Below are 16303 nucleotides of genomic sequence, written 5' to 3'. Positions count from 1 at the left end.
GCCTCTGTCAGTGCGCCCCAGGGTGGCTGTGGCTACAATGTAGCTGCCATCACCAGTGTGTGAATGTGTGTGTGAATGGGTGGATGACTGGTTGTGTAAAGCGCTTTACAAATACAGGCCATTTACCATTTACTGACCCAACACTGAGGTCAGAGGTCATCAGGTAGTCGTGCAGGTAGTCCCACTCTGAGAGCGTAACAGCAGCAGATCAGGTGTGGACAGGTGTGCAGTTCTGTGTTTCTTCTGTCCTCACTCCTCTGATTGCAGATTCTCACACTGAGCAGCAGGGGGCGCTCCAGGCCCACCGCTCAGCTTTGGCATCTCTGGATGAAGGCTGAGCACTAACAAGCGTGACAGAGCGAAACCGCTCACATGTGACCAACTGTGAAAGACACTGAGATGAGTTTTTATTACAGGAAGTGAAAAATGAAAAGTAAGTCACTATAAATACAACAGACTCTGTGATATCAGCTCATGTTCTGTCTGTGAAGGCTCTCAGTTATCCAGGTCGCGCTGATCTAAGGCAGCGGTCCCCAACCCCCGGCCCTCGGACCGGTACCGGTCCGTGAGTCGTTTGGTTGAGAGTTGAGGCTCATGTGTGAAATGTATAGTTTTCAGGGTTTTTATCGGTTTTCAGCGTTATTTTGTTATCGTTTACTCGGTTTTCCTGGGTCTTTTCACGTGTGTTATGAATAAATCTTCTTTTTTTCGGTACCGGTACTAGTTTTATTTTGTTGTATTTATCCGCAACACCTTAAAGGCCGGTCCATGAAAATATTGTCGGGCATAAACCGGTCCGTGGCGCTAAAAAGGTTGGGGACCGCTGCTCTAAGGAGCTTGGAAGAAACGCGATCTTTAGGCTTGTGCTGACATTTCTTCACAATCAGGACACTTTGATAATCCCAAAGGAAATTATGTATCCGACAAGCTTCTTCAGTTCCAAAAGCAAATGATCAACAGTGGGTCATGACTCGTCATGTGACTCACTGACCTCAGTAGAGGTCAGTAGATGTGAGTGGGTGTTAAGGTGTCTGTGAAGGGTCTCAAACTGGATTATAGATGGCAGTTGGTGTCCAAAGATGGTCGCTCACAGACATAGATGCTTCCTTCACTCCTCTTTCAGACCATCTGTCCTCTGTCCAACAGGTGAACATTGGCCTCCTCAAAGAGTGACCTTTGACCTTTAGATGCAGATGTACAGCTGAGTCTCGTCCTGTGGAGGTGGCTCTTCTGTGTTGTGGCTGTTTGGTGTCTCCAGTGTAGTCTGAGCATTCCTCGCTGCTCTGCACAGCTACGGTGTTGAGTTTGTCTTTGTGATGAACCAGTTTGTGTCTTTGTGTGTTGCTGGGTCTGAAGTACACTGGCATGTCGTGCTTGGAGAAGACTCTCCTGAGTGTCTCTGATAAACCTCAGTCAGCGATCACGATGATGTTTCTCCATAGTTGGTGTCTAATGCACTCTGATAACCCTGCTACAGTCTGTTACTGTGTTACTTTGTTTCATAGCTTTTGAAACATCTTGCCCAGCTTAGTTTTTCCTAGATTGTAACTTGTGTCCTCACGCTGATGTGAAACAGGAAGTGGTTTATACTGAGCAGGTCTGCACACAGAGGTGCAGACGGGCGCAGGAGTGCTGCCTCTCACTCATATGTGGAGACTGAAGTGGGGCCGGGTGACGGCTGTTGTTGGTGGCCCGGTACAGCAGAGGAGTGAGCCCTCGCGCTGTCACACAGGATCTCTGTGTGCTCAGCGCTGCAGCACACATGAAAGTTGGAGCTGCACGGTGAAGTTTCACAGAATCACATGGGAGGAGGCTTCATCGCAGCTCCGGCTCATCAGACGGCTGCTGGTGACGCTCTACACTTTTCTTCAGGTACGGTTCTTCCTCTATGGTTGTGAGATATAAATCTGCTGCTTTCTGTGTGTTATTCAGATCAATATTCTAATATATTGATCAGCGTGCCTTCATCAGACTGATTTATGTTTTAGAGTGACTGTCCCTCACACCTACAGTCACAGCACGTCAAAGGAAAGACGTTTTTCCACTGCACGCTTCTATTTGGCTCAGATGGTCGAGCAGAGCAGCTACTGAGCGGAGCTACTGTTGGTGGTTCCAGTCTGCATGCTAAATATCCTCGGGCTAGATCATAGGTGTCAAACTCTGGCCCGCGGGCCAAATTTTGCCCGCAGCCTAATTATATTTGGCCCGTGAAGCCACACCAAATTACTATCAGAGCTGGCCTACTGGTATTACACAGCTAATATATATATTGTTTAGTATTAAGCTTTGCTTGTTCCATATTAAGTTTTTCAGCAAAACCTGTTTGAGTCCATAAGAAAAGATTCATTCTCATATCTAGAGGTTTTTTTTTTTTCAATAAATATTAACATTAGCCCGCGACTTTGTTCCAGGTTTGAATTTTGGCCCACTGTGTGTTTGAGTTTGACACCCCTGGGCTAGATAGTAACCCCGAGCTGGCCCACGGTGCGTGACTGTAAATGTTGGTGAGATTGTGCTTATATGAATGGGTGAATGAGGCATGTTGTATACAACGCTTTCAGTACTCCAGGAGAGTAGAAAAGCGCTATATAAGAATCACTCCATTTACTCTTGCTTACAGCATGTTTCTATTGGACTCTACTCTGATTAACAGCACTTTTCTATTGGACTCTACTCTGATTAACAGCATGTTTCTATTGGACTCTACTCTGATTAACAGCACTTTTCTATTGGACTCTACTCTGATTAACAGCACTTTTCTATTGCACTCTACTCTGATTAACAGCACTTTTCTATTGGACTCTACTCTGATTAACAGCACGTTTCTATTGGACTCTACTCTGATTAACAGCACGTTTCTATTGGACTCTACTCTAAATTTTCTGACTATCTCTCACTGAAATGGCCCAGTTTAGTCACTTTGCTTGATCCTGGTTCTGGTTGGTTCTTATTGCTCTCTGGTTTCTTCTGCATGTTTGTGCTGCTCTTAAGGGTTAGTTTGTAGAAGCTGAGCTTGGAATCATGAAGGATCAGAACTTAAACGAGGATGTGATGAAGATCCTGGAAGAAGCTCCTAATGCCAGAAAAGCTCTGAGGGAAAACTACGACAATCTGCTCAATGTGGCCGACTACTGCTACAACAACTACATACAGGTACTAATCAGGAGCTAGTCTTTGTTCTAAGCTAGGCTAACAGCTTCCCTTTGCCTCCAGCCTTGTGCTAAGCTAACCATGATGTGTCTCTGTCAGGCTGGTGAGGGCAGTGTGAAGGCGTTGGAAGAAACAAAAAAGTTCACCGCCCAATCGCTGGCCAGCGTCGCTTACCAGATAAGCACTCTGGCCAGTAGCGTCCTGAGTCTACTTGATGCCCAGACCAATCAGCTTCGCCACATGGAGTCGTCTATCAACCTGATTGGTCAGGTAGGCCCCACCCAGTCCACGGTGCTGATTGATGGTTAAAATAAGACAGGGGTCTTGAACTCCAGGCCTCGAGGGCCGGTGTCCTGCAGGTTTAGATGTGTCCTTGATCCATCACAGTTGATTTAAATGGCTAAATGACCTCACATGTATAAAGCTCTCCAGAGGCTGGTAATGAACCAATCATGTGATTCAGGTGTGTTGACCCAGGGTGGGATCTAAAACCTGCAGGACACCGGCCCTCGAGGCCTGGAGTTCAAGACCCTGAAATGAGAGATCCTGTTTTCCTTTCAGGATAAGAGTGTAAGCATGATGTAAAGGTCCTGATTAGAGTCTGAAGCTCCTGACCTTTGACCCTCGCAGTGCTGTGGTTTTCACCCTAGGCAGAAAACACAAAGTCTACACCGCAGGGGGCGCTGCAGGGAGGAGGGGCTGTTTTTTTTTTTCAAACACAGGGTTTGGTTTTCTATTTTGGAACAAAGGCTACGTTCACTCAGAGATGGAGGAAGATAAGGAAGAAGGACAGGACAGGAAGCAGAGAGCTAAGGCTACGTTCACTCTGCAGGTCTTGATGCTCAGATCTGATTTTTTTGTCTGCTCGTTCACACGACAAATAAAATGTGACAGCAAACGCGCTCTAGTGTGACGCTCAAAGCGGCGCATGCGCAAAAGACGTCACACACAACGCGCTCTGTTTAGACCCAGACCAACAGTATTGTTTGACTGATGACATTAATATAAAGACTTCGGACTTTACGTTTCCCAATTTTGCTTTAAGTTATTTTGTTATTTACATAATAATGTAAATAACCTAATAATGATCCTTATTGCTGTTTTAGAGGAGCGCTGCTTCAAAGGATAGTTGCAGATTTCTGTCAGAATCTGCAGATTATACAGAACAAATAAAATGTTCACATTTCTCCAACGTTGTCTTCCCAACAGTTTCACCGACATCTCTACGGGATGGTCAGGAAGCGTTCGCGATGTCTTCTCCGGCGCTGATAATTGGCGTCTGTCTTGTGTCAGTGACGTAAAAGACGGATTTAATGCGACATGACCATCAAACAGCAGCTTTCTGAAACATCAGATATGTATCGGCTTCAGCACCACATACGAAAGTGACCCAGATCGGATTTGAAAATATCGGATTTGTGCCGTTCCCACTGTCACACCATGATCGGATATGAGCCGCAGAGGGTCAGAAAAATCGTATTTGATGCGCTTTCGCCTGCAGTGTGAACGCAGCCAAAGTGGTCAGGCAAATGACAATATTGAAACTATCATATCACAAACTATCGTTTATGAAAACCTGGAAGAGTTTTAAAAGAAAAAGCTAAACCTGATCATTTACCCTCTGAACAACTTACTGAGCTCGGGGTCACAGTCGGTATAAGTGATGGACGGCTCCTCTGTGTCTGTAAAAACAAGCCGATGCTGAAGCAGCTAGATAGTGTAGTGGCGAGACCACACACCTTTGGAGAAGAAGTTGCAAGTTCAATTCCCTTCTAGTATCCAGTAAGGGCCCTGCCTAGGCTCCCCATGCCAAACACCAATCCCTGAAATTGCGTGGCGACGTATGCAGCCTTTCCGCAGCTCGGACACATTTCACTGCATGTTGTACTCTATGTGAGTGTCTTACACCTGCATTTTCTCTAATGTCCAGCAGGGCACCACTACTCTGAAGTCTGCTTTCATAGAAGTATATGGGAGCCTCACCTGATTCTGAGCTCAGTGTTTGCCGACAGTTTCACGTTTCAGGTCCTTCAGAATAAACATGAAGTCCATGTTGTAAATGCCGGTTTTTCAAAGAGTGAGATCCCACGGTAGCAGAGCACCGGAGACCTATCCAGGGTCCATCCTGCCTCTCACCCTGCGATGGGTAGAGGCTAACAGTATCCGGTCGTTAAGTGATGATGTGACGAATCCTACTTGCGGGCCTAAAGTAGTCTGCGTTTAATATGCTTTTGTGTTGTTAACATGTTTAATGTTTTGTATTTTCTTCTATTTAATCTCAAAAAGCTCCTAAAACAGTCAGTGATCACTGTTGACCTCCCTCGGCTTTTATTACCGCTAATCATTTATTTAAGCTCAGTTTTTAAAACCTTAGGATGTAACTACAGCCCAGCCCATGCAGCAGTATATGAATGACTAACCTCGTATTGTGGATGGATTATATCAGTTGTTCTCCTGGCTGAAGTTTGGTCCGTTTACAGCATCCTGCCATGTGATTACATTTGTTCCTGACCACCGAGAACACTCACGTTAACTTTTATCGAGTGGAAAAAAAGTTAGCTTGTTTATGCTATGCTAACATAGCTGTGTCGCTAGCGGTCAGGTAGCACATCATTATATAGCAGCTAGCCAAACTTCAGTAACCCTACAAATGTCACTGCTGTTTAGTTTTCTGTCTTCATTTATGTTGGAAGTGATAACAGAGCTGTACGTTTTAATTTGTTTCCAAAACCCCGCAGTCAGGACATGCTATATTGTATTTAGATCGAAGCTAGCGAGCTAACTTCCTGCTAACTCCGTTAAATGTCATAAATTCCGTTTTCATGGATGCCTGGATGTTAAACTCAGTTGTTACACCTGGTAGAGCAGAACGCAGATCATTTTATTAAAGATGAAAGACTTTAGACAGTTTTTCAACTCTCAGTAATGCCATAGTGATCGTTTGATATATGGACCTGCAGCGGAGTTTAGGCCCAGACACGGCTAGTGACGTCAGACTGAACGACCGGATAGCATTAATTATACCACAGTAGGCTGAATTATTCACATTTAGAAATGATGGGTGGATGTAGAGATGGGTGGACGGGCGGGTGTCACCCGTGAAATGTTAGAAGCTTTGAATTTGAAAAAGAAGTAGGAAATGTGCATATAAACAGTGTAACAGAGTGGGAGGTTCTAACAGACTGAAGGTGATTGGTCGCTGTCCTCCAGCAGCACCACACCTGTTTTAAGCTAGCATCAACACAAAGCTGTGTTTCACATTACAGACTCAGTGCATCAGAGACGTATGAGCAGTATGACGTATGATTACAACCTCTTCAAAGGTCAGAGGTCACCTGTTTCTCCCTGTGTTTGTCTATGATGCTGTCACGTTCACTGAAGCTCATGGTTTCTGCAGCGCATTAAATTTAAATGGAGCCACCATGTTGGACTTGTGCACACCGACCTGGTCCAGACGCGGGTCCATTAACCTCTGACCTTTGCCCTCAGACCGTGGACATGCACAAGGAGAAGGTTTTCAGGAGGGAGATTGGCGTGTTCACAGCCGTGAGACGAGTCCCACGCAGCCACAAGATCCTCCCTCCCACCAGCATGCAGCCACGCCCATCATACAGCCGCAAGCCAATCAACTACCAGCAGCTGGACAGTCTGGGCCACGGCATGAAGGTAACACACACAAACACAACCTGTGACATCAGCAGATGACCTCCAGGCTTTGCTCTGTTTTATCCACATGCTAAAATCCAGCAGAGCTGCTCTTTGGTCAGGTGATGTGAGCTTGTGCACAGTGACAGGTGTGGCAGGTGTGGGAGGCGGAGCTCTCGGTACAGTGTTTCAGTATTTCAGGCCTTTGTGGCCTTTGATGAAGACATGAGAGGGCGGCTCTGCAGCAGCTGGTGTGAAATCAGACACGGGAAAGCAGAAGTGACGCTCTGCTCTGCGTGCTGCTTTCGCGATGCTAGCAGGAAGTGTCTGAACCACAGAAGCAGAAATGACTGTGCAGTGAGACTTCCTCCTTCAGATGTTGGGTCACCTCTGTAGGCTGCAGCGTTCTCGTGCAGGTTTAGTTTCATCTGTAACATCCTCGGTTTCTGTTTGGGAAAAGATGAGACTCGTAGCACAAATCCATAACAGCCGAGATGTCTGTGAAGGTTCTCAGTCATCCAGGTCATCGTAGTCTAAGGAGCTTGCAAAGGAAAGCGTCTGGACTTCTTTAAGTTACTTGAAGACGTTTCACCTTCATCCGAGAAGCTTCTTCAGTTCTAAGGTCAAATGGTGGAGAGTCCCAGATTTAAACCTAGTGGGAGTTTCCCCCCACAGAGGGACAAAAGGACCCCTGATGATCCTCTAATCGCCTGAGCCAAGGTGTGGAACTGGGTGTGGGTCCCAATCAACCAGGGTTTCGGGTGAGTTCATTGTGAAACCTGGCCCCACCTTATCATGTGATTTCCTGAGGTCAGATGGCCCAGGATGTGAGTGGGCGTTAAGGCGTCTGGGAAGGGAACTCAAAACTGGATTATAGATGGCAGACAGTTGGTGTCGTAAACCACCGCCTCTGTTCAAAGATGGTCGCTCACAGTGGACATAGATGCTTCTTTCACTCCTCTTTCAAACTATCTGTCCTCTCTGTCCAAAATGTGAACGTTGGCATCCCTGAAAGAGTGACCTTTGACCTTTAGATGCAGATGGACAGCTGAGTCTTGTCCTGTGGAGGTGGCTCTTCTGTGTTGTGCCATGCGCTTGTGAGGTGGCTGTTTGGTCTCTCCGATGTAGAGGTCTGGGCATTCCTCGCTGCACTGAGAGGACAGATGGTTTGAAAGAGGAGTGAAAGAAGCATCTATGTCCACTGTGAGCGACCATCTTTGAACAGAGGCGGGGCTTACGACACCAAATGTCACATTTGTGGAGATTTTTGATGTTGCTGTGCTGCACACACAAACATCACATGAAGGATGACCGTATCAACACAAAGCACCGCAACAGCATGTGCACGAGCTCTGCTGCCCGCCTCAGCCCGACTCTCAGCCTTTTGTCAAACACATTTTTATCTTGAGAGTTAAAAAAAGACAGAAAGAGGGTGAGAGTTTCTCACATCAGCTGCAGCGAGCGCCGCCCACTTCCTGTCTCTGTCGCCTTCTCTGTGCGACACACGAAGCTCTGCTCAGGTCACAAAACAGCAGCAACAGAAGAAGAAGAAGAAGAAGTGCTTCTAGAGTAACTTTAACACATTAACCACACGCACTCACACACACACTCACACACACAGGCACACACACACTCACACACACACTCACACACACACACACACACACACAGGCACACACACACGTTTGCTGTGCTGTCTTTCTGAGGACCCACATGCACACAGCACCTTCTCAGGCCCCTGACTATGAATCCACAAATGTTTCATTCACCCAGACAAAACAACTCCCCCCCATTCCAAACTGTCCTCACAGTGCGGTGATGCCCCCTCCACCCGGGTCCCTCACATGTGCACACACACACACACACACACGCACACACGCACGCACACACACACAGACACACAGACACACACACACACACACACACACTCTGGGAGCCCGGCGTCTTTGTTGAGCGTGGGAAAATGTTCAGAGAGACTAATTAGTGCTGCAGCAGCCTGAGAGGCTCCATTGATGCTCACATTGGTCTCTGTGTGCCCCCCCTCCCTGCAGGTCTCTGGGAAACAGTCGGACAAAACCGGAACGATCCGCAAACACGGCGCCTCCATCAGGTTTACTTTAGTTCTACTGTGTTTCTATTCAGAGCTCCTTCTGCTTTCACATCAGCTCAACAGGAAGCTGAGCTTTCGTGTGTCTGTGTGTTTCAGGCCCAACAAAGCTCCAGAGGCAGTCCAGTGCCCCGTGGTGCCCCCTGCTGGCGGGTAATAACCAGACACCTTTAATCCTCTGCAGCTTCAGGTCTGGTTTTAGGGTCAGACCTCAGTTTAGCTCTGAGCTCTGACTGCAGCATCACCTTCAGTTAGAGCTCAGGGCTGAAACCTGCTGCTGCCTGAGGTTAAAGTCAAACCACTGATGGGACAAACACAGCATCAAACAGAAACTCCATAAACTTCATTTATCAGCTTTAATGCTGAAAAGTTTGTTTTTCAGCTCCAGCTTTGGGAAACCTGTAGCTCCACCCACCATCCCGCCCGAGGCTGACATCATCACCACGCTGCTGGACGATGCCCCACCTCCTCCTCCTGCTCTCATTGAGATGCCAGTTCCAGACGGCGCCTTGGCCTTGCCTCCCCCACCTCCTCTTCCTGGTTCATCGGGAGATATATTAGCCCCACCCCCTCCTCCTCCTCCCCCTCCTCCACCCTTTTCAGGTGCTAGTGCTCCACCACCAGCTCCACCCCTCAGCCTCGAGACAGGTGAAGACAAAACAGAAAAATGTTTTTTGATGATGCCATAGCAGCTACAAATCAGTTAGAAATGCACAATTAGTTAATCCTGGTTTATCTCAGATAAGCAGGTTAATTCATAGCTATGTCTGGATTAGTTAAGCCTGGACTACTTTACCCTGGATCAGTGTGGTTGGTTTAGTTAAACCAGGGGTCGGCAACCTTTCTGATGATGAGTGCCATTTAAATCTTCTGTTAATGCAGAGACACACATGTTAATGTGATCTCTGGTCTCCCACTCAGAGACACAGGTCTCCCAGTGTCCAGCATTCAGACCTGAGGACTCATGTGGGAGAAAATCTGCTCACACAGACATGTGGAGCCAAATACTGTCAATAAGGTCTCTGCAATGTTCTGAAGAGTTAAACTTGTCAGGTAGTGACGTCCAGCAGGTGAACATGCAGCTCCATGAACACGCACAGCTGTGGATTCCAGCTGCTTCGATGTCACATTAACTGGCATTAACTCAACCAGTTAATGCGAGACAAATCCAGCTGCTCGTTAAAGCTTCTGGTTTGATCAGAAAATAAAACATTGGTCCACCTGAAAGTCCCAAAAACGCCTTGTGTCTACGGATGTATCCGTGTATCTCCGTGGTGCTGATGCTGAGCCAACAGCTGCTGAAGCTTTTGAAGTGTCAGAATGTGGAAAGCTAACAGCGTCCCTCTCACCAGTAGGCTAAGTTACTTTTAGCCAATTACAAGTTGAATCTGGTAGTTGGGTTTGTTAGCTAAGATACCGTCATTAAGAAGCAGCACAACTAATGTGTGTATTCGAGCTGATTTGTGATGAGCACCGCTGGCCCGGCCATTTATTTTTTAATGCACCTGCTCAGATTAACTCACTGTGTGTCGTGCTCAGGGCTGGACTGGGACAAAAACACGGCATTTTGACAAGAGACCGGCCCCCCAGGTATTAAACCATAAAGCCTTTGAATGAAAACGCTGTGGTGACAGTGATGTTCAGTCTTGTTGGTATATGTATGATTTCTATACATTTTACGTCAGATGAAAACTTTGGTTGTAAGATTCAGATAATTATTTAATAACAGCGAGACATTTTAAATGAGAATAAGAAAGTATTTCTTTGTGCCCCCCTCTCCCTGTTAATGCCCCACCTGGCTGTAAAAAGTCAGCACAATGAAAATAAACGCCACCTAAACTTGTTTATATCTGACCAGACAGACTGCAGCTCATAACTTCTTACCTGAAGTTCAGTTCACCTGACACTCGGACCGGCGGCCGCCTCGGGTCTCTGCTCTTGCCTCCCCTCCTGCCTCCCCTCTTGCCTCCCCTTTCTCTCATCCACCTGCTGCCTCCACCACTTGCTAATGTTACTGAATCTGTGGAAGCTCCGCCACAGCCTCCACCAAACAACTGAGTCATTTTTACACACAGGCCAGCATCTGGCCAACCCGCCACCTTTCAGTGTTTATACCGTTACAAAAAAATGCCCGGTGGGCCGATGGCCAGTCCAGCTATGGTCGTGCCATCAGTTAACCCTTCGTGTGCCAACTGTGGCGCGTGCCCAGGGTTGCCGACCCCTGAGTTAAACCATTCTTATTCATATCGCACTGTAACCCTGATCAAACTGTGTGACATCATGATGACATCACGTTTCCTCCCTGTCCTCAGTGGTGGAAGAGAACAGCTTTCCCTGTGCCTCTCTGCCTCCTCCTCTTCCTCTTTCTGAAGACGACGGCTTCCCTCCGTTGCCCGGTGACACCGCAGACCTGCTGGCCCCACCCCCTCCACCTCCACCTGACCAGGAGATAGACGGTAGCATTTTTAATATTGAACTGTGTGTGCGTTTCCTGTATAAAGAGACTGAAACGTTTAAAAATTGTGCAGTTTAACCCAGTTTGGAGCCTTTGAAAGTCTGATATTATGCAAATGCAACAACTTTTACTGTAAAGATCAATGAACCACTGCTGCATGTGCGGATTTTCTAAAATCAGCTTTCCTCGACTCACTGATGAGTCTGAAGAATAAATCAGTGAACACACGTCCTGTGTGATGCATGGACAGTCCGAATCATTCACAGATCTGGTATTTAAAAGACGCCAGAAAGCTTCCATTCCTAAAATGTGCAGTTCAAGTAGCCCTTTCTTCTTCTGTGGTGCTTTTTGTCAGCCTTCCTTTGCTTTTCTCCAGTCTTTTCTTTTTCTGTGGTTCTTTTGCAGTGACCCTCCCATCCAGGAGGAGTCACCGCCGTCACTCACCCCCAGCCACTCGCTCTCTCTCTCTGAGGGTCCGCTCAGGCCCCGCCTCTCGCTGCCGCTATACCCGCTCTCTGTTCCTGCCTACTGTCCAATCACGTAAGCACAAAGTTGGGGAGCTTCAGGTCTGAGAAGTCCTGAGGTCCTTGAAAGGGTTCTTGAATATCTTTCAGGGCCATAAATGTTCCTTAATAATGTTGCAGGAGTTCCAGGCCTTTATTTGCCCACTATTCATTTCAATCCAAACTTTATCTGTCGTGGTCGTGATCAGCGACAGTGTGAAAGATGGACGTAGCTAAAGCGCCTTATAGCTGCATTGTTTTTAATGGCCATCAGGGGGCGACACCGTTTCTTTACCTGTCATCGACTGTTCAGGCACTGAACTGGCTAACAAATTACAGTTTACTTATCATTAGCCAATGAGGCTGCATTTCACACTCAGACCCGCCCTTTGAGGCTTCAGAGCAGGACTTGACTAACTGATGGCTGATGTCATTGTAACGGCGTCCATCTTTGGTACTGCCTGTGGTCTCAGACCATCACGCCTTCGTTGCCCGGATACTGACCGTCTCTTTTCTGTCTGTCAGTCATGATTCCCCCACCTCCCCCCTATCCTCCCCCCTGTGCTCCGCCTCGTCTTTCCTCCTCTTCATCTCGGCTCTGCTTACCTGCTCGTCTCGAACACCTGGGTAAGACCAGAACTCTGCTGCCAGCATGCAGTACTCTTAGAGGTAGTGCTTTTGTAGAATTAGAACATTAATACGCACCTGCCTCCTCACCTCATAGATCTGGAGATCCCAGCCCCACCTCCTCCGCTCTCATTGGATGATATGGCGGGGTTTGATGACATACCGCCCCTCCCACCTCCGGTGGATTACGACACCAACGCCCCTCCAGATTACATTGATAAAGGTACTGAGGTGACATCACAGTTTGCTGTGATGACATCATTCCTACAGTCTGTGGCTTGTCTAACTGCAATTCCTTTTTGTGTCCAGTGAGGGCGCTGTACAGCTATGAGGCTGTGAAGCCCGATGAGCTGTCCTTCACTGAGGGCGACATCATCTACCTGACTCAGCGCCATGACGACGGCTGGTACCAGGGCGTCCTGAACGGCAGACAGGGGTTCTTCCCTGAGAACTACGTCGAATCGTGTGGCTAAATGAAGCCCCGCCCCCTCATGTTTAACAGCCCCACTGTAGCATCCACTGAATGATTGTTAATGTAGGGTAACTTGTTGCACACCTCAGGTAGACTTCTCTGTTCTTAGCTTCTGGTTGGTTTCCCCACACCTGAGTGATTAACCCTTCGAGCGCTCGTACAAATCCTGTGATTAATGAAATAAAGTTTTTCTTCTCAAAGCAGCAGCCGTGTCCCTCCCTGCAGTGTGTCCTCTGTCCTCCAGAGGGCGCTGCTACTGTTCGGTCTCTCTGTCTTCCTGTTTGTTTCTCAGGCGCTTCAGTGTTCAGTCTTAATTTGCTGTGTTTGATTTGTCTCGTCTTTCAGATAGAATAGAATAGAATAGAATAGAATAACTCTTTATTGTCATTGTTACAAAAACAATGAAAGACAGTTTGGCATCTCTCCATGTGATTGAAGTACACAATAGTGTGAGTATTTACACAATACCACAGATAAATTTACACTTACACAAGAAACATATGTACAGGTTATAGATACACTTGCATACATACAACTTTTGCACAAGTTTTGCAAACAACAAACAAACAACAACGTTATTTGCATCCATTTACCTTTTACCTTGATTTTTTTAAATTACCATTTCAAACTATTTACAGAACAATCAGCTGTTCTTCAATAAGATGCCACAAATTCAGTCCACTCTAAAGGAAACATCACAGCCTGATACCTGCAGGTCTGACAGCAGCAGGCGTGTCACTCCTGTTTCTACCTGGAGACAGCAGTCGCCTCATTGTTCTGACCAGTGTTGCGGAAGTTACTTTAAATTAGTAACTTAGTTACATTACTAGTTACTTCTATCAAAAGTAACTCAGTTACTTCAAGTTACTCGTTACTTTCAAAGTAACTAGTTACTAGGGAAAGTAATTTTGGTTTTACTCAGAATTCTCTTGTTAATGTGTTGCTTCCGTAACTGGATACCCAGCACTGCCAGTCTTCTAGCTTGCTTACATGTTAGCGCTATCCTGCCACAGTGCACTGTGCCACCTACCAACTGAAAGGAAAAATTAATGTGCATATTTCCACGAGAGAAATCCCACGCCTGAACCGTCGTTGACCGCCGCCATGATTCTAGCCTACGTCACAGCGTCATGTGCGCTTTTTACATCCAACACAAAAACTGCAGTCGTGGTGCTTTGATTGTACTCAGAACTCGGAAATTCTGCCTTCTGAGTAGGAAGATGTAGGTAACACCAGACTGCAGATGAGCTGCATACAGGGCTGGACTGGGACAAAAAATCGTCCCGGGCATTTTGACTAGAGACCGGCCGCCATTATAGGAACAATCATAAAGCCTTTGAATGAAAACAAACGCTGTTGTGACAGTGATGTTCACTGTTCTGATGGTATATATGCATCAATCTATCAATCCTTTGTAGTAAGATTCAGATAATTATTTGTTAAAAGTGAGACATTTTAAATGAGAATAAGAAAGTATTTCTTTGTGCCCCCCTCTCCCTGTTAATGCCCTACATGGCCCCCCTGGCAACACTTTGCTAGACCCGCCCCTGCACAGTTACCAGCTGTCAGCTGCTTAGAAAAGGATCCTGGTGTTATTTGTCTCTCAGAAACAGTTCATAACTTCAACTCATCCATGTCACCTAAAAGGTAAACCTGTTTCTCCATCACCTGTTCAGCTCTGATGATTCAGTAAGGACATCTCCTGGTTTCATCTTCATGTTTCCCTCTCACCACATATCCAAACATCATGACCAGCAGCTTTACAGCTGTGGCTCCAGCAAACATCAGCTGATACTAGAAAGTAATATTAAATACTAACAACAGCTGATCAAGCTTAAACGTGCTGCTGTTGTTTAACGCGACATCCACTGGTTTCCTCTTTCTGGCACAAAGTGGGCGATAAACAAACAAGAGAGAAAAGCCGATCAGCTGATCATTGATCAGTTTCATGATTGAAGTAGAAACAGGAGAGAGAGGGGAGAGGATGAGAGGAGAAGAGGCAGCTGCAGCATAACGACAGAATAAATCCAGCTTTGTGTGTTTTCCATTCTAGCTGAAGTCCAGGACAAACTGTTCCTTTTCACCTCAATATGAAACACGTAATAATTTCTCTGAATATGAAAGGATTCTGTTTTTTACGGGACGGTTGGCAACTCTACTGACTAACCTTATGAATAAAATAAAGTTCAACAGTAACGAGTAACGCGTTCCTGACTTTGGCATAATAACTAGTTACCAGTGTTGGGACTAACGCGTTACTTAATAACACGTTACTTAATAGCACGTTAGTCCCAACACTGGTTCTGACACACAACACAAAACTATCCACAACACTACACACTAACTACACAAGCCTTCTCCGATACACAAGCCGGGCTGATGACAGCGAATATGTTTTCCCTTCATTGATGGTCAGTCCTGCCTTTGAGGAGCAGCCTGAGGGGAGTGGCATGCTGCTCTCCCTGGGGACACCAGTGCTGGATAGTTTCAGCTCTTGTGGCAAGAAGCAGCTTTATTTATGCTGTGTTAAGGTGCTGAATTTCCGCTCTCTGGTTGGAATCAGGGAGTCAAAATGGAGTTTTTTGCTTCGGATTCTACCCCTAAAGGCAGGTGGAGGGTCCTGTATAAGCCTCCTGTTGAAAAACGGATGGCTTCCCTCCAGTGGAGGATTGTACATGGAGCAACAGCCACGAACAGACACAGAGCCCACCTGGACCCAGGCACTGGGAAGGGTTGTCCTTTTTGTTCAGAAAGGGAGACGCTGGAGCACTTAGTGGTCTGTAGTCAGGTTTCAGAGCTCATCACAGCACAGAAACAGCTTTAGTGAAGGTTACAAATGATCTTCTTATGGCCTCTGACAGTGGACTCATCTCTGTGCTTGTCCTGCTAGACTTCAGTGCAGCGTTCGATACTATCGACTAGGAGCTTGAAGCTTTGTAAGATCACAAAAGACGCAGGAATAAGTAGTAGGATTTAAGAGTGTAATAACGGACTGAAACAGAAGATGGCAGCACTGCATGTACAAGGATGCCAGCTGCCGTTAAACCCCGAAGAAGAAGAAGCTGCGTCCCAGAATTCATACCGCGGCCCAGCTCAGTTTCCAACAATGGCGGCAGCTAGTTAGTTTTAATATTACTCTTATTGTTCTTTCTGGGTCACAAAATAAACGTTTAACATATTTTCAGGCGAGAATGTAGCTGTGTAAACCTCAAATATCTGCTCAGTTTATCAAGACACCACATATTTTCAAAAGCGCGCCGACGTTTTCGGAGACGTCTGTTAGCCACTAGCTCGATAGCTAGCCGGGGGCTAGGCTAACTAGAGCCGTGAGAACACCGGACTCC

General features: G+C 46.6%; 1 protein-coding gene across 3 annotated transcripts; it reads left to right on the top strand.

The window, feature by feature from the left end:
* abi3a (ABI family, member 3a) lies at nt 1-16234 on the top strand. Of its 3 annotated transcripts, none has more exons than XM_085156154.1 (12): nt 1-1872; nt 2998-3153; nt 3250-3420; nt 6640-6816; nt 8847-8905; nt 9002-9055; nt 9285-9550; nt 11215-11358; nt 11763-11897; nt 12386-12487; nt 12585-12710; nt 12797-16234. In XM_085156154.1, exons 1-12 carry the CDS (start codon nt 1648-1650, stop codon nt 12958-12960), a joined length of 1779 nt encoding a protein of 592 aa, XP_085012280.1. In that variant the 5' UTR covers nt 1-1647; the 3' UTR covers nt 12961-16234. The 3 variants fall into 3 exon arrangements, with proteins under 3 accessions (XP_085012280.1, XP_085012281.1, XP_085012282.1); XM_085156156.1 differs by having other exon boundaries at nt 1750-1872; nt 2992-3153; XM_085156155.1 differs by lacking the exons at nt 11763-11897; nt 12386-12487.
* Nucleotides 16235-16303: the final 69 nt, after the last annotated feature.

The sequence above is a fragment of the Neolamprologus multifasciatus genome, chromosome 4 (assembly GCF_963576455.1).
Source record: "Neolamprologus multifasciatus chromosome 4, fNeoMul1.2, whole genome shotgun sequence".
Classification (NCBI taxonomy): Eukaryota; Metazoa; Chordata; class Actinopteri; order Cichliformes; family Cichlidae; genus Neolamprologus; species Neolamprologus multifasciatus.
This window is presented reverse-complemented; position numbering and strand designations above follow the sequence as displayed.

Bases quoted from the DNA above. Each gene is read 5' to 3' on its own strand.
- abi3a (XM_085156154.1), top strand. From the start codon at position 1,648: ATGTGGAGACTGAAGTGGGGCCGGGTGACGGCTGTTGTTGGTGGCCCG. The intron at 1,873-2,997 runs GTACGGTTCTTC...CTTAAGGGTTAG, and splicing joins CGCTCTACACTTTTCTTCAG to TTTGTAGAAGCTGAGCTTGG. The intron at 9,551-11,214 runs GTGAAGACAAAA...CCCTGTCCTCAG, and splicing joins ACCCCTCAGCCTCGAGACAG to TGGTGGAAGAGAACAGCTTT.